The sequence below is a fragment of the Asterias rubens genome, chromosome 16, assembly GCF_902459465.1.
Source record: "Asterias rubens chromosome 16, eAstRub1.3, whole genome shotgun sequence".
Classification (NCBI taxonomy): domain Eukaryota; kingdom Metazoa; phylum Echinodermata; class Asteroidea; order Forcipulatida; family Asteriidae; genus Asterias; species Asterias rubens.
The window spans coordinates 6,051,176-6,077,105 of NC_047077.1; the positions used below are offsets into that span (position 1 = coordinate 6,051,176).

At 37.8% G+C, this 25,930-nt stretch overlaps 3 protein-coding genes across 3 annotated transcripts in view; 1 reads left to right on the forward strand and 2 right to left on the reverse strand.

Moving 5' to 3' along the window:
* Positions 1–1,539: 1,539 nt before the first annotated feature.
* LOC117300994 (coiled-coil domain-containing protein 43-like) lies at positions 1,540–7,229 on the reverse strand. Its single transcript, XM_033784867.1, has 5 exons — positions 6,958–7,229; positions 4,739–4,832; positions 3,727–3,877; positions 2,632–2,678; positions 1,540–1,884 (listed from the first exon to the last, which is right to left on the reverse strand). The coding sequence occupies exons 1-5, from the start codon at positions 7,129–7,131 to the stop codon at positions 1,694–1,696; spliced, it is 657 nt and encodes a 218-aa protein (XP_033640758.1). The 5' UTR covers positions 7,132–7,229; the 3' UTR covers positions 1,540–1,693.
* A 2,931-nt stretch (positions 7,230–10,160) lies between these two features.
* Positions 10,161–21,236, reverse strand: LOC117300895 (translocating chain-associated membrane protein 1-like). Its single transcript, XM_033784756.1, has 11 exons — positions 20,996–21,236; positions 19,503–19,569; positions 18,464–18,582; positions 18,051–18,167; positions 15,606–15,695; positions 14,574–14,627; positions 14,150–14,220; positions 13,591–13,701; positions 13,095–13,238; positions 12,439–12,599; positions 10,161–11,538 (listed from the first exon to the last, which is right to left on the reverse strand). The coding sequence occupies exons 1-11, from the start codon at positions 21,122–21,124 to the stop codon at positions 11,426–11,428; spliced, it is 1,176 nt and encodes a 391-aa protein (XP_033640647.1). The 5' UTR covers positions 21,125–21,236; the 3' UTR covers positions 10,161–11,425.
* Positions 21,237–21,364: 128 nt separating this feature from the next.
* LOC117301159 (protein kinase C-binding protein 1-like) overlaps positions 21,365–25,930 on the forward strand; it is a 37,571-nt gene continuing 33,005 nt past the window's right edge. Inside the window, exon 1 of the mRNA XM_033785056.1 lies at positions 21,365–21,508. The gene's annotated coding sequence lies outside the window, so the exon portion shown is untranslated. The remainder of the gene's footprint in view (positions 21,509–25,930) is intronic.

Sequence of the window (25,930 nt, forward strand, 5' to 3'; positions counted from 1 at the left end):
TGTTTAAAATAAATCTGTAATTCTCGAAATCGAGAATTGATAATTGTTTTAATGTTTTCTCAAAAAGTAAAGCATTTCATGGAATAATATTTTAAGAGAAGTCTTTCACCATTACCTTCTGTAAACCCTGTAAGTTATTTGTAAATCTGAACTTGTTTTCTTTTTTTTCTGAACCGAAAGTGTCCAATGGCTGTAAGATAGTTTGAGATATGTAATATTTTGTATTAGCTGGTAACTCATTTTTGCTTAGCATGTTTCCCTGCTCTCGGGATACTTAGCAGGGAACCAGTCACAATGATAAACATTGTATTGCATGAGCTGGTAACATGTTTAATGCTAAGCACAACTCTGTTCTCAGTGTTGTTATCATTGTTAACAGCATTTAGTCAAGCTCCTTTGCCAGACGTAAAAGAGCTACAATGTACGTAAAAAAAGAAGAAAAAAATGAAAACCATAAAGGAAGCATTATATTAAAGTGTTTTTTTCAGCTGGGAAGTTGAAGTCACATCGGCCAATGAATTAAATATTTTCTTGATGCAAGCAAACATCAATGTGACCCAAGGTGGGATTTAAAGGCACTGGACACTTTTGGTAATTGTCAAAATCCAGTCTTCTCACTTGATGTATCTCAGCATACGCAAAAAATAACAAACCTGTGAAAATTTGAGCTCAATCGGTCATCGAACTTGCGAGATAATAGTGGAAGAAAAAAACACCCTTGTCACACAAAGTTGTGTGCGTTCAGATGCTTGATTTCAAGACCTCAGGTTCTAAATCTGAGGTCTCAAAATCAAATTCATGGAAAATTACTTGTTTCTCGAAAACTATGTCACTTCAGAGGGAGCCGTTTCTCACAACATTTTATACCATCAACCTCTCCAATAACTCGTTATCAAGTGAGGTTTTATGCTGATAATTATTTTGAGTAATTACCAATAGTGTCCACTGCCTTTAAACCAAACACCATCTGTGGAGTATTCAGTATCCAAACAAACCGAAGGGCAAACCTAACTTAAAGGCAGTTGACACTATTAGTAATTACTCAAAATATTTATTAGCATAAAACCTTACTTGGTAACGAATTATAGGGAGAGGTTGGTAGTATAAAACATTGTGAGAAACGGCTCCCTCTGAAGTGAAGTAGTTTTCGAGAAAGAAGTAATTTTCCATGAATTTAGAATTTGAGGTCTCGAAATCGAGTGACCATGGTGCAACAAGGGTGTTTTCTTTTTTCATTAATATCTCACAACTTCAACGACCGATTGACCTCAAATTTTCACAGGTTTGTTATTTTATGCATATTATGTTGAGATACACCAACTGTAAAGACTAGTCTTTGACAATTACCAATAGTGTCCAGTGTCTTTAATAGTTCTTAAATTTGCGGGGATAAGCATTATAAATAATTATTGGTTTTACCCATACACACTTAGCACTGTACTTTCCTGATTTCTGTGAAAAAAAAAGACACTGCTCTAGAGTTACAAAAGGCGTGGGTTCGAATCCCACCCAAGTAACATGCCCGTGATTTTATTTTTGTTCACGGAACTCAGGAAAGTACTGAATAAATAGTGCTAACACACATCGGTGCAGGGGTAAAACCAAAATTAACAAACCTTATTTAATAATTGACATTCTATAACACTTTAGCTCTTTCCTAGAACGCATGTAAGTACTACAATTATAGCCTGTGTTACCGTCTTTTCTCTCCTTTTTGTGTCCTTTTCTTCTCTTTTTCCTTCCTCTCCAGAGCCTTCAGTCGATCTTTCTCTCTTAGTTGCTTCTCTACCTCTCTGCGTTTTTCATAATCAGCTTTCATCTTGTCCCGCTGGTCCTTCACGGCTTTATCAACGCTTTCTTTGTTTGTGTTTCGTGACATTAACACTGATTGAAGACACAGTCAAGAAAGAAATCTCATTGCAGATGGATATTTTAAATAATGGTTGTACAGCGTCTGACTGGCACCTCCGAACAAATAAATTGACAAAATAGGGAGCACGCAAATTAAGCTAGAGTGCCGGCCTGTTATTCCGGAGGTCGTTGGTTTAAATCCTGCTCTGTGTTCAAAACCCCAAATCAGATGGATATTTATTAGTTTCCTTCTAAAAGTATTAGATTGGCAACTCTAAGAGTTAATAGCAATAAAAATCTTTGGTTAGAAGCCTACACTACAGCAGCATTTCATGAAAAAAGTATTGTGGTTATCATGAAAAAAAGACAAGTTTTTATGCACCCAAAGTTTGAATCTGAGACGTACACTTCTCGGATTGTGTGTTCCTATTTAAATTCCTATTCCTATTGCAGCACATATTTCCCTCTGAATCGGATTGTGTGTTCCTAGTAGGGATTAATCTTCCTGCATGGACATATTCGATCTGGATTTTCGCCAATATCTCAAAAATGCGACTACCTTTTGAAACAAAATTATCAGACGTGAGTTTTATTATGTTCACGTGTACAATATTTTATAGGATTTAAACAATCAATCGGTTCCAAATACAAAAATACACTTTGCCTTCAATAAAAGGCTTAACAATAATTTATTGCAGCACATATTTCCCTCTGAATCAGTGATTCTTGACTTGAAACAGACCAAAGTGACGACAAAAGCAATTAATTGCAAAAGGATACAGTCTTCTGATCTTGAAGGGCCGTCATGTTCAGCGTCAATGTCATCAGTAAGATTAAGGTTAAGGATTCAAACATCTGGACCTCTAATTTGGAATTTAAACTTAACTTGTTACTCTAGACTTAGCAACAAAATTTTTAATATTTCGTAAGAAATAGACTGTGCAAGTCTTGTGTAGTGTATGGACGATGTGACCTGTGACATCACATGTTTACAAAAGAGCCACAGAGCCTGGACTTCCTGAAGGCACCATTTGTACACAGCCTTTAGCCGGTTCATACTTCCTGCGAATGCTTCGTGCGATGCGAATTTCATTGCACCACAAAGGGAAATGGAGCGCGTACCGATTGTTGCATCACCAAAATACGCTTCGCATTCGCATTCGCAGGAAGTATGAACCGGGCTTAATGGAAGAAACCATAAAATCTTATATTTTAATGAGATTGCACTGTCTAATTCTCATCAACTTTTGATATGATGAAAGGGGGCACATCTCAAAACTTGTCAAGATTTTTCTTTCATAATTCTTGGATTTATGTGGAAATTATGACACAAAATGTAAAGTTTCTTTTAAGAATCAACACTACCCAGAAGATATATTCACATGGTGTTACAGCATTATCTTAGTAATAAAGACCATGAAAAGACATTAAAGGCAGTGGACACTATTGGTAAATGTCAAAGACTAGCTTTCACAGTTGGTGTATCTCAACATGCATAAAAAAACAAACCAGAGAAAATTTGAGCTCAATTGGTCATCGAACTTGCAAGATAATAATGAAAGAAAAAACACCCCTGTCACACGAAGTTGTGTGCGTTTAGATGGTTGATTTCGAGACCTCAAGTTCTAAATCTGAGGTCTCGACATCCAATTCATGGAAAATTACTTCTTTCTCAAAAACTATGGCACTTCAGATGGAGCCGTTTCTCACAATGTTTTATACCATCAACCTCTCCCCATTACTCGTTACCAAGAAAGGTTTTATGCTTACAATTATTATGAGTAATTCCCAATAGTGTCCACTGCCTTTAAGAAAACCAAAATACTTTGAAAGCCAAGCAGGGATAAATCTACAATGGAATGTCTAAAAGGATATCTGCTGTCTTCACCGTCTGAAATCTCAGCATAACGGGCAAGCAACCGTTGCTTGTCTTTACTATTCTTGGAGTTTGTTGTTTCTTTCTTGCTTTGTGTCGTTGCGTGTCGCTCCATGATGGAGGAAAGAGTTGCATCTGTTGAAGGCTCATCTGATGATTTATACAAGAGGGAAATATTATTACAAATAGGACTCATAACTTTACAATGAAGAAATGCTTACATACATGTACATGTACATGTACCGGTACTACAAGTTATCACACAAGCGCGGGAGTGAAATACAGAAAATATAGCGCTTTTGAGTCCCATATCCAACAAGGCCAAATGCCGAGTTGGATATGGAAGGTAGACGCACTATATTTGTTTGTATTCCACGAGCGCACGTGTGATAACATATTTATCTTCAAGTAAACTTGGCGCGCAGTTAGAACACACAAGACGCAGGGTGTGATATGGGCCGTGTAATATGGGTTTATATCACACTCTTGTTGCTATGGATCGACCAATCAGAATCAAGGATTCAAGCCTACTTGAAGATAAATGTACTTGGTCTGCTGGACAAATACTTATTAACCACTTCGTGTAGGAATCAACAAACTTTCAAACTGCCTCTGCACTTGCAAGCCCCCAGTGTTATCTATAATTTTTCAGAACAGTCAAGGCAATTTTTTTGTAGTTTTTTGGGGGAAAGAATGGAATGTCTGACTGAAAAAGGCTCTTGACATTGGCAGTAAGCCACAGCTGATAATTGGCCATGGTGTGCTAGACTTCAGACTTGCCTACAATATGCCAAATACAAAAACAAACAATAGTGGCACCCTATCGATCTCTGTCATCATAATTTGTACAAGGACAAACAATTTTAAGCATGAAATTCAGTACCCTCTGCCAATATAAAATTTGGATACTGGTCTTTGTCCATGTTGACAAAATTACCAAAGTTGTCCACATGCATTTTTTTTAGTAGTGCCATAAATAGTGCAATTTCAATAATTCTCTTTGATACAGACCTTTCTTGATTTCTTCATATGCTAGTTGGCTTTTGTTACTGGAAGTCTGCCATTGTTTTAAAATTTCTTGACAAGTTTCTTCCACTGACTCCTCCTGTAATAAAGTAAATAAAAAAAAACATTGTACAAAAAACTACATACTTGGCTGCTTCATCCATGGCCATTTTGATTGGTCTTATCAGTTGCTGACCACAGTCAAGAAAGTTTATATCATCACTAACCTACTCAGGCAGGTTGTTGGTCTATTTTCTGCTACTTCCCAATTCCGTTTATAACTGCCAAACATCATGACAAGTTATCTTACAAGTATTATTTATACATCATTATTTTATTTACTTCTTGTTGTTTTTTACTGCAATTTGCTTACGATCATCATAACTAGCCTTGATCGACCATTTATTGTAGCAGCATCCCGTAATCAGTATCTTTATCATGTTTATAGATCACTTCAGTACTCACTATATAAGTCCACTTTCAAGTTGCATATAAAGTTACCCAGCAAGGAGAAAGAAAAAAAGGCAAGTTACATGTAGGTTAAATTGATTTAACTTAGAAGCAAACTAAGCTCATCATGAGACCCCAAACCACAGCAGTGGAAAAGTGAGCAAGCAACAACAAGCTAGTTGGTATGACACTGCTCTAGAATTGCAAAGGTCCTTGGTTCGAATTCCACGCAAGTAATGTGCCTGTGATTTTTTTCACAGAGAACTCGGGTAAGTACTGAGTATACAGTGCTAACACACATCAGTGTATATGGGTAAAAACCAAAATGATTATTCTTTATCCCTGATACAAATTTAACATCTATTAAACAAAAAACTACTTCAAAAGAATTCCTACTAATCAGCTTCTCAGAATTCTACAGCAAGCTCTTAAAATGAAGGACCATAGTTGCAATAACGTAACCCGCCATCGGGAGGAGGGCTACGTTATCACAACTACATGTAGGACACATCAAGAAAGCAGAGTCTAGAAAAGCTAATGCAAAACAGAAGTAATACTTGATGGTACTCCTACTAGAACTAGTATGAGGTTCGATCGGCTATTGAGACGATAGCGGAATGAACCTCATACTAATAATATATAGTTCTAGGACTCGTAGTAACTTGATGGTAGTCAAAAGAATACTTTGTTTTGCTGGGGCTAAGGTAAGAGGGTTGCAAATTGTGCAAAACGTGTCCCAACTCTGAATTCATAAAAAATCGCTTTACGACCGAGTAAGAATAAAGTCCCCGATTTTGAATTGAAAGAACAGGCAACGCAACTTCCTTCCACGACTAGACTTGATTTCAAGTCTGCGACTGCGGTTATTTCTCTGCATCAGCCATGTGCATGGTGTGGGTCAATTATTGGTCGGTCAGGTCTACAACCTCGAGCTCCGCAAAGAGCAAGTAGTGCACAGGACGGGAGCGATCAGCTGGAAATGGGTGAGCCCCGTAATGAGTTGGCCGCAATCGTTCTCGGGCGGTATTAAAACAGGTTCCCAGTTGGTATACAATCTTATTCAGGCTCAGGTCAGCCAAGAGATGCGTGTGGAAATGCCTGGATGTTTTTTTCTGTACATCAAAATTGCCACAGGACCCGATCTCAGCAAATCACTCGCAGTTTGCTTCGTGCTCTGGTGCAAGTAGGTAGGAGGCGCAACACCACATGAGGGTCTGTTTCGAGGTCTCGTCATACCCTGTGATGTGTGCGAGGCAAATAATGTATTAAGTAGACAATGTCAGCATACCAAATGTATTGTTGTGCGTGATTGGCTGAGATTGTGTGCTGTGCTGTGGCAATTTTGGTGTACAGAAAAAAAATTGCACGAACTGCGAGCAAAAGTCGACAGGTCGAGGGTCATGGGGGGTTGAAAGGGTTTTATTTCGAACAACCCATGAATAGTGCTTTTATTTAAATTTTAAAGTGAGCCCCCCCCCCCAATTGATGATACATGGCGAGATTTGTTTGATTTAAAAAAAAAGAAGATATTTGTGTTTAATTAAATGGAAATGCCAATAGCAAAAAAACCCAGAACCGTTTGGGTTGTGTGTGAGACATGATAATCTATTAGTGTAGTGTAGACGATAGCGGAATGAACCTCTAGTCATACTCAGTCATAATGATAGTTCTAGGAGTAGAAAACAACAGGCGACCGAAAGCAAATTCATGAATTGAATTCATGCATTAAATTTGTCCGAATACTGGAACCGGGTAACCAACTACTTTGTACTTACAGTTATTCCAGATAGAATACCCATGAGTGCCTCTGTTTTGTCATCATCTGTCGAGTCATCTTCGACTATTCCGTAAATATATGAACCAAATACTTCATCGTCAATGTTTATTGCCTTCAATCTTTTGGAGAGCCAATCTTCAAACTCGGCAGACGGACACATGGCGGCCGCCATCTTGGAAGTATTTTCAACTGGTATGCATCGCACAATGCGTGGATGTGGATGCAATGTAATCCATGCATGTGTGTGTGCGTGTCGTACGGACGTGCGCACACCAGCCAGATTGTGACAAGTCTAGACTTTGACAGTCGTTTGACAGACGGCTGTTGTATTTTACATAATACCATTATCAAAATAAAACAACAATTTATATTATGGGCATCATCCACGTATAAAACCCAATAATTCTTTAGAGTTCTAACGAAAAGGGAAATATCACAGGGGTAAATGTTTTGAACATCCTACACTTCTAACGTTTTTGTTATCTTCTGTTGGGAGCAGTTTCAAAGTGAAAAGTGAAAGTTATTAATTTCCATCCCCTGCACCCAAACAACCAACCTTTTTCATGTTTTTGAAAGAATGTAAAATAATCATTGATTTCAAGAATGTCTTCATCTTTACTTCTCTTTTTGTAATTTAATCAATTGTTATATGTAAGACTTCAAATGCAATTTCCCGCTTAGAAGAACAAAATATTGTCAGTGTAATAATTACTTTAACCATTTGTTTTTGAGTGATTGAAACTATTCAGAACTATTTCGGTGACAAAGGAACATGCAATGAATGAACACAGCAGCTTTTTAAAGATAACTTGATATATTTATTGTAGTATGCAATCAGGAAAAGTTAAGGTCCCGACATTCAGAAAGATCAATTAAATATGGATTATGAGAGAGATGCACAGACAGCACTTGGCTTATTATACAATTCAGTCATTTATGAAAATACATTATCTCTATGAAGATGAATTTACATTTTAAATAACTCCTTACATTAATACTTTTTTTTTCTTCTTTGAGAAATTAAGGATTTCAAAAGTCAATCCCTTTAGGGGTTTGTTACGTGGTCCCGAACTTTAATTATAGGCCTATAGTTGCTGAATTTTTAATAATATTGTTTTGGGTACCGGAAGTCATGAAAAGGTGGTAGATTAAGAGTGATGGGCCCCTTTCTCAAAGATGAAGTTTTGCAGAATTAATATAAGGGGTACTGGAATTTATAGCTCTTCATTTCAAGATGATTAATGGCACTGGACACCTTTGTATTGACCAGTATTCTCACTTGGTGTATCCCAACATGCATAAAACGACAAATCTGCAAAAAATATGGACTCAATTGGTCATCGAAGTTGCAAGAGTTGAAATTTGACTCCATAAAGTCATTATGGCTGCCAATTTTGAGGCATGTTTGTGTGGATCTTTATACATGTATTCCACTTTTAAATTATCTATACTAACCATAATTTATTTCATAACTAACGATTCAAAGGCTTTTTAAAGACCAACTCGACCTGATCCAGGTCATGCGTATTTCACAAGTTAGCATGGAACTTTTGCCGATGTGCATGCATACTCCACGTTACTGTAGTCATTCTAAGCTTACACAGCTAGCGCAGATACTCAGAAAGCGAGAATGGTGAACGTTAGCCCAGAATTCGGTGGTAAGCAGAGCCAAGAAATTGGGCAGTGGATTCTAAACAACATCCCAGCGCATAAGGCCATGATACACACCTGACGCTACAATACAGTAGAATATTGTGCTATAGCACGGGGTGCAGCAATATAGATTTAAACAATGAAAGTTCTAGTGACTGTAAATCTTTCATCAAGAATAATTAGTGTTCTTCAGAATTTAGTTTTTGCACCAAGTCAAAAGCTAAAACACAGAAGTGTCAGCTGAGCTTGTTTTACAAGCAATTTAAGGAACACGTTGCCTTGGATTGGTCGAGTTGGTCTTTGAAAAGCGTTTGGAACCGTTTGTTAAAAAATGCATATGGTTTGAAATATGTTGTAAAAGTAGTGTACAACGATCAACACAAACAAGCCTCGAAATTGCAGGGTTTTCCTTTTACCTCGTCGCCTAACACGGTCGGCCATTTATGGGAGTCAAATTTTTGCCTCCCATAAATGGCTGACTGTCTTAGTTTGCAAAGTAAAATGAAAACCACGCAATTTCGAGGCAAATATGTGTGGATCATTGTATTCTACTTTTAAAACATCTTTCCAACCATATGCATTTATAACAAACGGTCATAAAGGCTTTTTATAGACCAACTTGTCTGATCCAAGGCAACGTGTTCCTTTAAATAGTTTTCCTATCATAAGTTAATCAAAAACTTACATTAAACGAGGAGAGAAAAACACTTTAAAAAGAAAATGTAAACAACAAAAAACAAGTATTATATAATTCTGAATGACTAACACAGATCAACAAATCACAAGTTAAATAAATTCTAATTCTAATTGTTTATAATCCTGTTGGAAATTCATTGAAAAGAAAAACATTTTTCACATTTTACTGCTTTCAGTTTTTAACAAGCATTAATACAGTTTTACATTAGGGAGAATCTAATCTATTCAATTAATATAATTGACATTAAAGTTGATTAAGTAATTTATTCTACACAGACGAGGAAAAAGTTACCAAAAAATAGTTCGACATAAAACATCAAAACCAACTACCACAATAACGTTACCATGTCACAAATTTACGACCCAAGATATACTTTGTTTAAAGGGGCAATATCTGTTGAACATGTAGTTCAATTTGTTCCCCCTTTTCAGGCAAGCTTCATACCTTTTACTCATTACAGAAAACAAAATTCATCGTCTGTATTTTTGCAAAAAGAATTGCAAAAAGAGGTGGAATAAGTAAAATAATACAGAGAAGGTTATGGTGCCATTGGATAAGGAGATGACCAAGGGGATGGTATTAGTGAACAAGAATTGTTTTTGACAATACTCAAAAGCAAAAAGGCAAATTTCAGTTTGCAGAACGTTATTGCCTGACAATTTTCTTATTTTATTTTTAAATCAGGATTCCACAAGACTGGTGCTGCACTCTTGGCTTTAGCCAGCCTAATTTCATTAAGCTGCTTAACCTTTTTTTGTCTTGTTTTGTGTGTGTGTAATTACCACAAAATGCTGAGCCAAAATACCATCCCACATGCACCATCTGTGACCGTGCTCAGCAAATGTTTCTGCTTAGCAGCTCTTTGAAGTTGGGCCTAGGTTGAAAGGAGAAATACATGTTGTGCAATCTATGTGTAACAAAACACCAATCAAAAGCAAACATGGCTACAAATTGAAAAAAGGAGTAAACTAAACTCGAAAATAAAAGAATATCAGAAAAACCCTCATTTAAGAACCGTTTGACATTGAACATTAGAGAAAACAGAAGCTTAATATAATGTAATACTTTATACAATATTTACATATGTATGGGTACACCATACAAAAATCAACTCAAATTTAAAAAAAATGCAAGAATTTAGTTCATTTTTGAGAATAAAATGGCAATTGAAACCATGTTAAAGCCACAACAACAAAGCTCAATTTTAAACATGAAGCCACATAGAAATATGTAACCGTTCTTTTACAATGGTACAGACTGTGGTGCAACCAAACACAATTTCAATAACTTACTTAGCAGAAACAAAAATTGCTTCCAAAACTATTTGCTGGGAACCAGTTGCAACACTTGATATTAATTTTGAGCTGGTAACCTGTTTGTTAATATGCCCCCAAGAAGTGACAATGTGACTACATTGGTCCCAGCATGCACTACACAATTAAAAAAGCGGTTTTGAGTATGACAAATTGGCGACACCCGATAAAATTTTCTACAGATTCTTTGGATGATTTTAAATGACATAGAATCAGTGTGATTGTTTGCCATATACGCATGTCGCAAAATATAGTTTTGCTCTACACGCATATAAAAATGCAGCATAATAAAATAGTCCTGTGTGTCCACAACATGCTTTCACAACTAAGTCACTTGGCAAAGACTCAATCAGCAGTGTTCACCAGGTTTTATTTCTACGGCTCAGAATTAGCCTAGGATTTTTGTGTTGTTTCTAAAGAGTTTGTTCTATTACAGAACTTCATCATTTGGAAAACACCCTATGACCTAAAAAGTAATCAAGATCAACTGATGCACACAGTAAGCTTTTTTTTACAAACCTGTATGAGTATTTTCAGAATTTGAACAAAAAATTGGACGGTTAAACATGACTCACTCGGCAAAATAAACAAACAAATAAAATGTTTTTTATATCAACTTGAACGCGAGTCTCCTGAATTATGAATTGATGTCTTACAATATCCACCATCGAGCTTAAAATATCACATTGTTATAACACAAACAAACACCAAGGCACATGCATAATGTTTCAGAGCTGAAAATAATTGGGGGGGGGGCATCGTCTTCGGAACCTGTGAGTAACAGCGAAGATAAGGGTCCATGTTTACTTCTTTTTGCTCTTTGATCTGGTGCGCATCCCACCATTCTCAGCTGGAGTGACGGCCATATCACCAAATCCTTCATCTTCAACACTCTCAGCCTTCAGCTTTTTGTTCACTGTAACCAAAGACAAATAATACATTCATAAATATGTAGAGTGTCATGGCCGAGTGGTTAAGAGCATCGAATTCAAGTTCTGGTGCAGTGACACTTGTGTCCTTGAGCAAGACACTTTACTATAATTGCTTCTCTTCACCCAGGTGTATAAATGGGTACCCGCGAGGGTAGAGGTTGATATTGTGTATGAAAAAGCCACAAGCGCCTTACAGGCAGCTCAGGGCTGTATACTCCCCAGGGAGCTGAGAAACATTAAAAAGGGATGTTATTGGCCCTATGACCAGGGCACTTATGTAAAGCGCATTGATACGGTTATTGAGAAACGCGTTATATAAGAATTTGTTATAATTGTAATTAAACACATTTCATCAAGTGTTGTTTCAGACATTTCAAGAACTGAATGGGTCTGAGACTGTGACCATTGAAAAGTGGGCTGAAGAGACTGACAATGCTGCAGTGTATGTCTCAATCAAATCAAGGTGATGACACGCAGGGTTGTAGCTAGACCAAGTGGTGGGCTATAAATAAATAAAAAGTCCATCAAGGGTAAGGGGAACAACAAAATTATTCCATTATTAATTATTGGGTCATCTATGCTGGAGTGCCAACTTCAGGCATGATGACAGATTTCCAAACTGTTCATGTAATGGGGCCATGCAATAAGTTAAATTTGTCTTTCTCTGTGACACTAGATACCCCTTATCACTAGCTGTGTCTCGGATCAACGCTAAGTGGACAACATTGCGATCAAATCTGTGGGAAATCTGTGCTGGGCAGCATAATGTATTTTGATCACAGTTGGGCAAAATCTTTTTGAGTTCTAGGCAGGCCCTTCCAGCACCGCCCACAGTGGCTACAAAACTAATGACACAAGTTTCAAAGGTGTGGTGTTTATTTTACCTTCATCCTTCTTGGCTTTTTTGTCCTTTGACTTTCCGACCGGTGTCTTTTTACGTGGAGCAGCAGCCAGCTGGTTTTCTCGTCGTCGTCTCAATTGAAAGGTTAAAAAGGTCCAGAGTAGCCACGCCTGGAACAGAGACACTGCAGCTACAACGCTGATCCTGTAGGAGATAATGAGGAGATATATTTACAGTAGACGTATGAAGCCCTGAACGACAACCACGCACCTATCATTGGGAGGTCAGGGGTGGATTTCACAAAGAGTTGGGACTAGTCTTATCTCGAGTTTGGTCAAATTACTCGTCCTAACTTAGGACTAGCCATGCATTTTTTATATCTCCTAGGACTAGTCCTAAGTTAGGACTAGTCCTAACCCTTTGTGAAATCGACCCCAGATGGTTCCCGTGCCTGGCAGGAACACCACGCATGATTCAAGTAGAAAATATTGCTCAACAATCGTCTACTATAAGCAGAAATAAGCAGGTTACCAGTCACAAATTCTACAAGTAACATGGTAGTTTTGCTGGTAAACTTATTCTGGTAAGCATAACTTTGTTGTGCTTAGCTACTTTTTGTGAGTAAGCAGCTCCATGATATTTGGCCCGGTTTGCTTTCCATACTCTATTCACTACAGTAAACATCATTGACTATCTTACCTAATAAGAGGTGTGTTGAAGTTGCCAACTTTGATGTCCAATCCAGCAGTTTCCAGCTTGCCTAGTCCGAACCATACAACCAAGACGGTCAGTGTAACCACACTCAGACGAGCAATCATGAAAAACACAATCCATAAGCTGAAACTGAAAAGTTAAAATCAGATGATCAGTATGTGTTAAATACGCTACAAGTCAAGTGTCATTTTTTTGTTATACTTTAGCCTGATTTTTACTTGATACGAATGTTGACTTCACATATTCGCACCCAAACATAGGGGTTGAACTGTGCACAACTCACTTGCAAATATTGCTTCAAAAGGAGAGTTGTGACGTAAAATTCATGTCAAATTTGTCAATTGAGTTCAAACTTTCACAGGTTTGTTATTTTATGCATATGTTGAGATATACCAAGTGAAATACTGGTCTTTGACAATTACCAATTAGTGTCCATTATCTTTAATGGATCAGTCTACTAAGTTTCGACTTAAATACTTACAATGGCTCTGAGAGCTCAGTCTTCTCTCCAAAGTAAAGCAGTCGAGCGACATGAAATATGAGTTCAGCAACGTAGTGAATCACAAGGCACACCAAGGCAAGATGACCAAGACTAAAGATCAAACACATCAAGAGCACATGTTAAACGGAACTTTATGGGTTTTTTGTTAGAGTAAACTCATTTTCATTGTTCTCAATAAACACACCATGCAACTAACCTGTAAAAAGTCATTAAACTTGATGGTCTGTTTTGTAAATACAACCAAAATAATTTATGTTGTCAAAAATTTAAGCACATCTATAAGGCTTCCCCCCAAGAAAATGCTGCTAAGCATAAATGAGAAGTGTACCAGCCACAAACTGTTAATGTGGAATGTTACTTCAGCTGGTAACCTTATTTTGATAAGCGTAAATTTGTATTTGCTTAGCTACTTTTTATGTTTAAATGGCTCTATGAAATTAAGTCCAGTCAAACACAAATTTCAAATATGTACTGTATTTGCTGTACATGTGTGACTTAAAAAAAAAAAAAAAGCAACTATAACACAAAGATAACTTACTTGAGAATGTATGCAGTCAATATGAAGGCAAGGTAAAATGAAGCATATCTAATTCTAGCACCAACTTCCTCCTAAAAACACACAAGTTACAAAAGAACATCATTTCAGATTATTTGTATATAAAATTACAACAGTAGTGGACTATGGGGCACTAAGTAACAGAAGTGAAACCTGAACAACTGTGGCAGTTTGGCTTCAACTATCACAACACATCATTCGGGACAATGTATTTTACACTAACACTTTAAGAAACCACCGTTTCTATGCAGACTCTTTATTACACAGTAAAATTTGCTCAACCAAATGTTTAAATTTTTCTGCACATGTTTAAATGGATGCATACATGCACTTCCAAACTCTACACACTTCTTTTTCAAAACAGGCAACTAAAAGTTAACAAGGAAGTAGTCCTCAGAAATCTTACCTTTTTGACTTTCTGGAAATACAATTCAGGAAAAATGTGGCACCAGTAAGCCATCTATTAACAAATGGAAGAAAGTCCTGTTATTTTTTGAAAGTATACTGTACATCACTTATATTTAATTTGTTTGAGAAAATTCACTTTTAACACACACAACTTCAAACCAGCGAACCTGTGGACATTTCACACAACTAGGTGATGGTGCTGGAAATAAGGTCTTATTTTGTCCGAGATTTAGTGCCGGCTCATATTGAGTGCGTTCATTTAGCTTCCCTGGATCGACCCTGGATCGACCCCGGTCTGCCCCCGGTGCGTTCGAATAGCTTTGACGTTATTCCAGGGGCTCAGCCGGGTCAGCCCCCAGTGGCCTGCTTGTGGAGTGGGTCAGTTGGGGGCTGGCCCCAGGTGCATGACATCACTACGAAAGTGGTGAGTGATTGTTCGTTTAGCTCTTGTCAGGGGCTCACCCGAGTGAGCACCGCGGGGTAGACCCAGGGAAGCTACCCACTTATGGTTGGTTTATTACCAACAATGGTAGTTCTTCAAATGCTATTTTATTAACTTTGTCAGAATCTCAGCTGGAAATGTTCATACGGAGGATTTGTACTGGTATGAAATTTATAGCCAGTAGGTAAGCATTCAGATTGCAACTTATCAATTTGTTTAAAACAATTATCAAGCCTTTGTCTTAAATGTTGGTTCTTGAGATGTTAGTGTTACACAAAAGAGGGCGCTTTATCCTCCGTGAGAAATTAAGCAAGATGCTTAAGTATTCAAAGATATTGACCCCTCTCCATAACAGCTATACTGGTACGTGTACGGATATGTGTGGTAAAACAACTGTGTAGATGCATTGACATCACATCATATTGCAGGCTGGCATAGTCCGATAGTTGATTTATTTTTCAAAACCACAGATGATATTAAATGGTCAGACAGTAGGAGGGTTAATCATTATCTTAGAAGCTCAACCTTACTCCAGAACCACTATTAGACCACATACACATTACATGAAAATTAATGAGAGTGACAAACCTGTACAATGAAGTAAAACTTGAACCGAAATGACTTGAAAACGTGTGGGTAGCCCTCCCAAAGATGTGATATGTTCTCCGTCAATCCCTCCTGGAAAAAAAAAAAATTAATAAATAAATGTTAAAAATTAATTTTATTAAATTAAGCTGAAAAGCTGCCATCACAATTTAGGCCCAACATTCATCAGACATGACACTCAAAAACAGAAAGTTGACAGAAGTCCATTGAGAAAGACACTGACTGCTAGGGTCGAAATGCAGGCCATTAACTATTCTGTTTGCATTTATACCATACATAGGTCTCTTTGGTTGGGAAGCAGCGTTTTAGCTAGCGAGCCGTGCACCCGTGTTTTGCACGGCCAGTTTTGTGAAATCACAGCCTGTTTTTTCAAGCACGGCCTGGCGGTGTAAATCTAGCCGTGCACTATTTAATTATACGTTTGTGTAATCTAGATATCAGGCATGAGAATCTTCCGGTTTAAACCGGAATTCCGTTTTTTTTCCTTTCAAAATTGTGGTCTCCGAGTGCGATGTGAATTTGCTATAAAATTCGGGGGGTAGGTTTTTGGGGGTATACATTTGGATTTCTCTAATCCCTCTTCTCTAGTCAGACAATGTAAGTTTACCTTTGTAATTGTTATTATCGCGGATCCCCACACGTCGTTCATGAAATACCGGCACCTAAACAATAAATTGCCGTCCAGCAGCTGGCCCAATTTACGGCTTGTTGTCTTCCTGGCATCGCGCATGCATGCAGCAGCAGCGACAGATGTATAAACTTGCCTCATTCCTTGCTTCGTTTATAGTGGTACGGTTCAATAATGTTTGCGTGTAATGCGCTTGCTGGTGCAGCAAAGATAACACGTGTGGAGACTTTTGAAAGTCTACTGAAAAAACAATGCATGTGTTTGCACCATGTGTACTGTGTACTGTGTACTGTGTACGTGCAGGTTTGCACACGAACCAATGAGCAGCGCGGCACGAATCTGAGATCGCCGGCAGGCCATGGTAAACTGGTACCTGTTATTGCCTCACAACCAGCGAAAGATATATTGGGAACCAGCGAACACACTGTACGTCCGGACGACGTGCTTTCTTCATTGGTTCTATTTCTATGTTGGGGTCTAATCTCAACCTCGTTCCAGTTATACCCTATGCTGAATAACAACCTCTTTCACAAAAACACATCGCTCTCGCCAAATATATAGGCCTATATATATTTTAAAATGTGCGTCGCCGACGGATCGTTAAAATCACAAACATTTAATTGCAAAAGAATTTCTTTTACACAACCGAATTTCAAATCAAGAACCTATAAAAATGGTTTTTGGTGAGAAAAAAAAAGCATTTTCAAGGGCAGAAATAAGGGATAAGATCGTCCAAAAAAAAAAAAATATTATTACTATTATTTTTTCCCCCTTTCTTTTTCCGGAATTGTAACAAAATCGCAGGCGAACCCAAAATTGTTTGAGCTTTACATTCCTTATTTTCCCTTAAACCTATTAAAAAAAAAAAAAAGGAAAAATCACACAAAAGTAGCTCACTACTACCTGGAAAAATAGGTGTCAGAAATGCATCAGAGACCACCACAGAGCTAAGTACCCAGAGCTCCCAGGGCCCTTAAGCGGGCCCTGGACCCCGGCCGTAAGGAACTTCGCGCTGCGCGCTCGTGTTGTGTGCTTCGCACACAAATTTTGGACTCTAAAAATATTGCACTCCCTGTTTTTCATTTTGCACTCCCACTTTTCAAATCCTAGCTAAAACACTGTTGGGAAGCAGCTAAATCAATTTCCTCAAAAGTAATTAAAGTTCAAAACATTATTTGAGACAAAACTCTCAAAACACAATACCAAAATAAATGAATTATGTTGCATCCTTAACTCTTAATGTAACTCTATACTCTTTCTTACTTTACAGTAATTCCATATTCTTTCTTACAGCTTAAGAAATCCTTTACCAAAACTAGTGTTGAGATTTTTCAAAATCAATCCGAGGAAGTCAAAGACTAGGATGTATAGCCTACATACTTGTAAAGGAAACTGAGAGTTGCATTTTGTTATTTGAAAGTATTTCGTTGCCTATTAATATTGGGGAGTTCATTTTTTTTTTTCACCCTCCAAGTTATTTGATGCGCGCTTAAGGAAATTACCATGGTGTGATTTGAATGAATACTTTAAACACAACAAATATGACAAAAGTACTCCATTTCTTTCGTTTTTTTTGTGTTTTTTTTAAGAAGTGCCCCGTGAAAAAACAAGCATAATATCCCAAAGGGATAGCTTGTGCTTATTTCAACAGACCATCCCACGATAAAAAAACAAGAAGAAAAGAAAGTAAATAATGGTTATTGGACTATGCCTCACACAACAACTAGCATCACACTGCAATCATAACGAGTTGCTGTTATCTTACTAAACTACAGTATGTGAAAAACAGAACAACGTACCCTTAGCATGACATGGATTCCCCATACCACAGACAGTACATAGAAAGTAAGCAGCTGCCCAGATTCATTGAACTTGGAGTGCTTCACCTTGGAGAGATGCAACTTGCGATTCAGTTTCTGTCAATGGAAATAATATTGAGAAATTTTAAACTGGTTGTATTTACATGTAAAATATACTGTTTAAGTCTCAAGTAGGATTTGAAGTTTTTCATGGTGGAAGTATAATTACGTATACATTGTAGGTGAGGTTTGCAGTAGCACCGTGTGTCTCTTCTGAACAGTGTTGGTTCCGGGAAGAACCAGTGGTTGACAACTCAACGCTTCACAGGGCTAAGGTAAAAGATCTTTACCTATATTTTATATAACAATTAACATGGTCTGGTAGTTTGTTTGATGAATGAATTCTTACTCACATCCAAAGCATATTCCTGAATGACAGCGTGGATCACTACACAGATGAGGAAATAGAAGAAGACACTGCATATATCCAACATGCCATGATGGTACAGTGTTGTGGGCTCCAATTCAGGATCTATAGGAAAACATTTCAAAGGGTACATATAACATGAATATATAATGAATATATAATGAAAATATAGAAAATGGAAACAATTCAACTAGCCCCCCCCCCTAACGTTAGCCCCCCCCCCACATCCAACTCACCCCTCACAAAGTCGCCCACTGACAGAATAGCCCCTGCCGACAAAGTCGCCCCCTACTATATGCTCTACTTTATTGTGGTGATAGGATGAATCTGGACGGTTATTTACTTTATTTACTTGTTTTTAAATTAAGGTAGGCCCTCTATTGCTTTTTTACTAACTGTTTTACAACTCTTGAAGCTGCAGATGAGAGCCTCTCCCGAAAGCTAAGCCAAAGCCTTCGTGAAAAATGGGAAAGACTCTACAAAGAGTTGAAACATCAGGCCGCAAACAAACTTTTTGATTGCTCAAAATTTTACATGGGGCGACTTTGTTGGGGGGTGACTCTGAGAAGGGGCGACTTTGTTGGGGGGTGACTCTGAAAAGGGGCGACTTTGAGAGGTAGCGAGTTTGTATCTGAGGGGGGGGGGGGGGGGTTTATATCTGAGGGGGACGACTTTCCTGGGATGGGGGGGGGGGGGGCGACATTCTAGTGGGCGACTTTGCTGGGGGCGAATTGATTGGAATTCATAGAAAATATCCTCTCAAAGCAACTTCCTAAAGTGTAACAATGGTATTGCATGATTCTGTTGAGCTGACCCACAGTAACTTGCAGGATGTTGACAATGATTTTTAAATAGGAAATATTTGCTGTTTGGTTAATGAACAACATTTTAACTGTGTTTAATGTCAATATGTGGTTATTAACCGAAACCAGTTGTATCGTGCAGTGTTTTCAAGTAAACAAAAACAAGTAAAAACAGTGAATATAACCAATATAATTTTAAGAGTTTAATGAATAAATGAATACCTTCAGTATTGTTGACTGTCACATTGTACTGCATGGCAACAAAGGTTGAAGATAGAGGACTTGTTATCTGCAAATAGAAAGGATTACATTCATTGTAAGGCCAAGTAAAAAAAAAACATGTTTCGCGTCCCCGCCCGCTTCCTTTTTACAGGCCGCCTCCTTTTTTATTTTATTTTTTATTTTTTATTTTTTTTATGCACATTGTTTTTTTTATTTAGGGTTATTTTAAATGTTCTCAGTGAATGCCTCGACTAAATTGTTTCATTTATGTTTGTGTATTTCAGCAGTAGAAAAAACAATGGATATTTGACATTTTAACAAAGAATGGCGGCCATCTTGAAATAAAAAATAAAAAGCCCCTCTTCCTCCTTTTTGTGAAAAACCCGGACGTGAAACATGGTTTTTTTTTACTCGGCCTAACTTCAGGATCATGTAATAACAGGTCCAGTTTCATGAAGCCTGTAGTAAGCACAAACACTTGCTGAACTCAGAATGCGTAACAAAAACAGGTTTTTACTTATAGCAAGCAGCATTTTCTGCTTAACAACTGCTTAATGAAATTGGGCCCCCGTGTCCAGACCAATACACAGATCCATTTAGACAGGTGTGTGAGCAAGAACATGCGACTGTGAGCCTCTCCAAGATCCAATGCCTTTTTGCACAACTCTGTCGCGCGCGCCAAGCATACGCGCGCAGGCATGTCGGACTTTATTTGTCAGACTTTTAGTTGTGCAATGGTTTGTGATTGGTCAATACACAATGGGGCGGAGCTTAATGGATCGGTCTATTGGAATGAGCTGGTTTGACTTTCGGAGTTTTGTGACCTCTAGTAATTATATGTTATGTTTCTGCCAAGACATGTTGTTCGAGAGTGTTAGGCCGTTTAACACTGCAAAATACAAAGAAAGATAACAAGATTTTCACCAAAGTATTGTTTATATTTTGACATAGGCCCTATCAAATAAAAAAAGGCTTAATTTTTGCAATACATATCTTACGATAACTTGTGTATCATTTAAAGGAGGTGGGAGACCTACATGTACCATTTTATTTTAAGCTCTCTATTTTTTTATAGATAATACCAAGTTAGAAGTACACACGTAGTTGACAAATTTTGAAATTTCCATGTATTTACCTAAAAATAGCAATTTCGTTTGTAAAAAATATGTTATTTACAAACCCAAACAACAGAACAAGTCAATCAATAATATTATTATTAATTGTCAACAACAAAGACAAGCTTGACTTGACAAGAGAAACAACTTTTTTAATATTTACTAGATATCATCTTGGTCTATTGCATAAAAAATCTGCTTCGATTTCAGCTGAAAAAGACTGAAAAATCAGATATCAGAATGGATGGAAAGGTCAAGACAAGACACCATATGCTGCACTGGCGTGGATACCCCATTCATTTTGTGCAAAAGTATATTGATGATGTGGCATTACTTTTCACACGTGAATGACATTACCGCGTCAACACGCATACAAACCTGGAACATCAGCCCCAACAAAATCACCATCGCTGCACAGGAAACAATGTCTGCATGATTCTGGATAACAAACTCATGGCTGAGAACCGGTGGATTCTTCGTGCTTCCACCACGCCGCCGAATCGCCATTTTTTCGGTTTATTTATGGCTCAAATTGAGACTTTACACGACGTTCGAGCGAGATGTACGCACAGTCTGGAACTTTCAATTCTCCGTTTTTGGAGAGTTTTGGGAAATTCAGGAAACAGTCGTTAAATGTTTGCCTGGTTCCCGACACTGTATTTAGAACAGCAGTTTGATAGCAGATTACCATTGAAATAGAGAGACAGTTTGGAGCATGCGCAGTGAAGCTATAGCCGGCTTCTCTTCCCATAATGCAATGGTGTGTACAATAAAAACATCACACATGCTGCATTCTTCTAATTCTGCGGAAAACTCCAAAACAGCAGAAATGAAGTAACCTGATGAAGTTTTCAATTCAAGAATTTGCAAGATTTGCACTTTTAATGAATGGTATGTATGACTTTGAGAGACTGGGATGAGCTCTCTTTGTGGGTTTTGGGATAGGGTTATTGAAATTTTTTGTGGATTGGGTTGAGTTGGATGAGATGAGAGTGCACACACACACACGACACATGCAGTCTCGGTGTCAGGACACTTCGTACCTTTGCCACTTCGTACCCTGGACACTTCGTACCTTTTGAAGGTACGAGTCAGGCCGCATAACGAATTCGTCCCTCCTGTCAGCTTGTAGCCATCTCAACGGTCCAGCCATCTAAACGGTGTATACCACAAACAAACCGGCTCTTCTCAGAGCCACACATATTCAAAAAGAGATAAAATTCAATTTGTCGGTCAAGTTTAATTTTACATAAGTGCATTATTTAAACAAAAAGGAAACAAAAATTATTTCTAATATCAAATTAATAAATCAATATTTCAAATACAAAAAATCATAATACCGACTGAAAGCATGTAACTTAAGAACAACTTAAAAACACTTACAAGAAACACCCAAACACTTCACAACCCCAAGGATATTCCACAAATATTTTTAACAGTAATCATTATTTTTAATGAACTTCACTTTACAGTCCATATCAAATAAATAAATCATAATAAAAATCATAGTAATCAAAATCATAGTAAAACACGTTTTAAAAATAAATACTTTTAACTTAAAAACTGGTATTCCATCTTTTCCTATATATCCGGAAACATCGGATGACGTAATGATCCGCACGAATGTTACAATATTAAATTATGATATTTTAAACTTCACACTGACAAGGACTTTCACATTTTAGACATTAATAACAATTCATGAAGTGACTTATCTGATGGTCACTTCGTACCCCGCCCACGGTACGAAGTGACCAATTTGGGTATGGTACGAAGTGGCCCGAAGGTACGAAGTGTCCAGGGTACGAAGTGGCAAAGGTACGAAGTGTCCGACATCCGCAGTCTCACTCAGATCAGAGATGTCACTGGTGTCGGTGAATGGTCAGTGTCAGATGTGTGTCACTTGCTGATGCTCTGGTTGCTAGTTTAGTTTGTGTCCGTCACTGTTGTTAAAGGGACACATTGCCTTGGATTGGGCGAGTTGGTCTATCTATGAAAAGCGTTGAGAACAAAATTCGTATGCATGCGGATATAAATGAACTAACAGTAACACGGTCAGCCTTTTTGTGAGTTATCGTGATTCAGAACCACAATCTGACAATGCGTTGTGGAAGGGAATACCGGACACTTCGGCACCTCGCAAACTCGGCACCTGCAAACTGGGCACCTTGCAAACTCGGCATCTTGCAATCTCGGCACCCACTTGGCACCAAGAATTTCGGCACCATACAAACTCGGCACCGGCCTTTTATTGACTAACAAACTCGGCACTAAGCAAAAATAACCTCGAAGAGTCAAGTGGTTAAAATAAAGTAACGTAGGTGTAATTACACAATAAAAAAGGGTTTGATAATAGTAGCTTTGTAAACGTTGTTCATGGCAAATTCACTAGTTATGGGAGTTGATAAGAATTCCGAACTTTCGAGAAAATTTAAGCCCACAGGATGATTTACCGTGGCGCCGCACGGAGTTCAGTCTCGTACAAGTTTTTGTTAAATGTTGTTTAGGCTGATTGCGTCAATGTCGGTGAAAGTGCGGTGCAATTTTTTTTTATGATATGGGCTTTGAACATTTAAAAAAAGGGTTTGTTTAATTTGGTTAATGCGCGGTTTTCAATGAAATTTTGCTTTTAACAAAGCGTGATTTGCCGAAAGGCGCCGTGACCGGGGACTAATTTACCGACGGACCACTTGCGACAGTTCTGTGCGTGAAAGATCAAAGATCGTTTGGGGCACATTATCCTTAATTTCAGTGTTATTTTTTCCGTCCCGTGCTATTTTGCTATAACTTCGCTTCTACTTTCTGGGAAATTGTACGATAATTAAAATAAGTGTTATAATAACTTATAACAGGATCAAACTTTGTATGGGACTGGGGGCTGATAATCACATTGTGAAAATCTAACTTTTTCAACTGGGTGCCGAGTTTGTATTTGTACATGTGCCGAGTTTGTGGTTGCCGAGTTTGCAAGGTGCCGAGGTTGTAAGTGCCAAGTTTGCAAGGTGCCGAGTTTGCAGGTGCCGAGTTTGCAAGGTGCTGAAGTGACCGGCACCCGTGGAAGACATATGGGGCAGTTTGAGTTTGCATGACTTGCGCACGCATCGCCTCTATCTCTTTGTGGGTTCAACAGCATCCTTTTTTGATATTTTGCTGTTTTTAAATAAAAATGTTGACACCTGCGCAGCTGTGGCTAGGACCTAGGTGTCGACGTTTTTTTTAATAAAAGGAGTAAACAACGCACCAGTTATTCAGATTGGGTGCCATTTGTAAAACGAGGCCCTTGTCTGCCATGTGATGTGCATAGAATATCATCGGATCATATATTTTCGACCCCCAACTTTAATTCTCGTTTACAGCATGACTTTGCCAGATCCACCTGTGATACAAGCTCTGCTGTTTACTCATGGTCAATTCTTTCATCAGGCTTCATCTTTCTTCGTCTCTTCGTACCTTCTGTAAAGCGCATGCATCCGTCTACTGATTGTATTATAAAATCAGACAAAGCCTAAGATTTGAAATCTTGAATGTATAATATATAGCAATGGCAGAAGCGCGATCAGCTGGATCAAATGTAATGTAAAATTTGGATATTGTACATGTACATGTAGGCCTATACGGCTACAGATTTGATAATCTTAGCCATTCAAATTGGATGCATCAGAATTTTATTTGTGATCATTTGACTTTTGTCAGGCATAAGCCATATATTTCGTTTACTTGGGGTTTCAAGTGTGTTTTTGTTACATCAGAGAGTTTGATTGAGTAGTATTTTTGTTTTCGGACACACATCAAATCAGTATGATACAGGTAGACATGGTAAACATACATGTAAGGAAAGTTCCCAACATGCATGGTGAAACTCAATTACATTTGTGTCCCATTCACAAATCAGTTGTTTGGGGCATGCAGAGTGTGGGTGCAACATTTATGTCAAGTGACCACACGAAGTGTACGTTGGGGTATTCGTATTCCACAAACTTGTGAAATCGCTTTATTTAATTTTTTAGAGAAACTGTTGTTTATTAAATCCTAAAATCTGTTTCATATTGTTTGTTTTCTTTTGTAAAGTCTCGTAACATTCAGACTTCGGACTGTTATTGGTGATTTGTATTGTACGGAATAAACAAAGCTCAGACCTTGTTGCAGTCGGAATATGTGAATACCTTGTTAATTAAAAATAAGAAAGTATGAAACAATGTGCATTTAATTTCAATAGGTTTTCATGGTTTTAAGAATCTTTATTTTATGCTCAATTTTGTTGACTCCTATTATTTCAATTCAAATGTTCAGTAAAACTGTGTTATACGGCTGCAGCGTTTTTGGTGTTTTTGGTTAATCTCTCGTCATCCGGTTTAGTTTTTCGATCGATTAATTGTGAAACCCGCTTCTTTGACTAAAAAATGCTAAGGCCTTTTCACACTCGCAGTTCACTGTATGTCTGACCAGCCCACATCAAATTCTTAACAGGTCAGACCTGTGTTGACTTCCTAAGCTTGCAACATGGTTCAGGTTTAAACATCAAGTGAACTCGCACTGGTTCCAGGTGAACCCCCCCTCCCCTTTTTTGTGTGTGACATATGTTGTAGTAGCTTTTGAATCTTGTATGGACGCTTATTTCACGCTGCCAAAGTTAACAATTGGGAAAAGCAAAAGCGCAATATGGCTTTGTACTCTGAGTTTGAATCAAATGTGTAGTTCATGTACATGTATTGTCTGATTGTGTGGAAGTGAAAAAGGATCCACTATCACACACTGTTGCTCCTTTATGACCTACTTAAAAATGAACTTCATGAGCTTCACTGTACTTAGATGACACATAATCAGCTTCTGAAGTTTGCTTGGCTCTACTGCATACATGATGCTGTTTGCAGTGGCCTTATGGCCTTTGGTCTAAATTCTTGTCATCTCTTGTGTCTTTTGCACTACTGTGTAGTGAACAAAGATCACTCAAACATATTTGCAATACAGTTTCAGTAGTCTAGCACAAAGCCAATTCAAATGCTGGAATTACACAAAAAGTGGGGCCTAGGTGTACTTGTGTGTACCAATTTAGGTAGCTTACATGTAGAACCGGGTGTGGTTTCTAGTTTGTTCACTGCAGTCTTTACTGCTAATGATAATTACCCTACAGTGTAGTACTTTCAATGAAGATAATAATAATAGTAATGTAATAATGTAATCATTTATATAGCGCCCCACAAAGATCGGAGCGCTTTACAATTTACATACAAACAAACAATGCAATGACAAAGATACAAAACACAGTACAAGCAAAAACAAAATGGCCGGAGTAAACAAATAAATCAGTTTTTA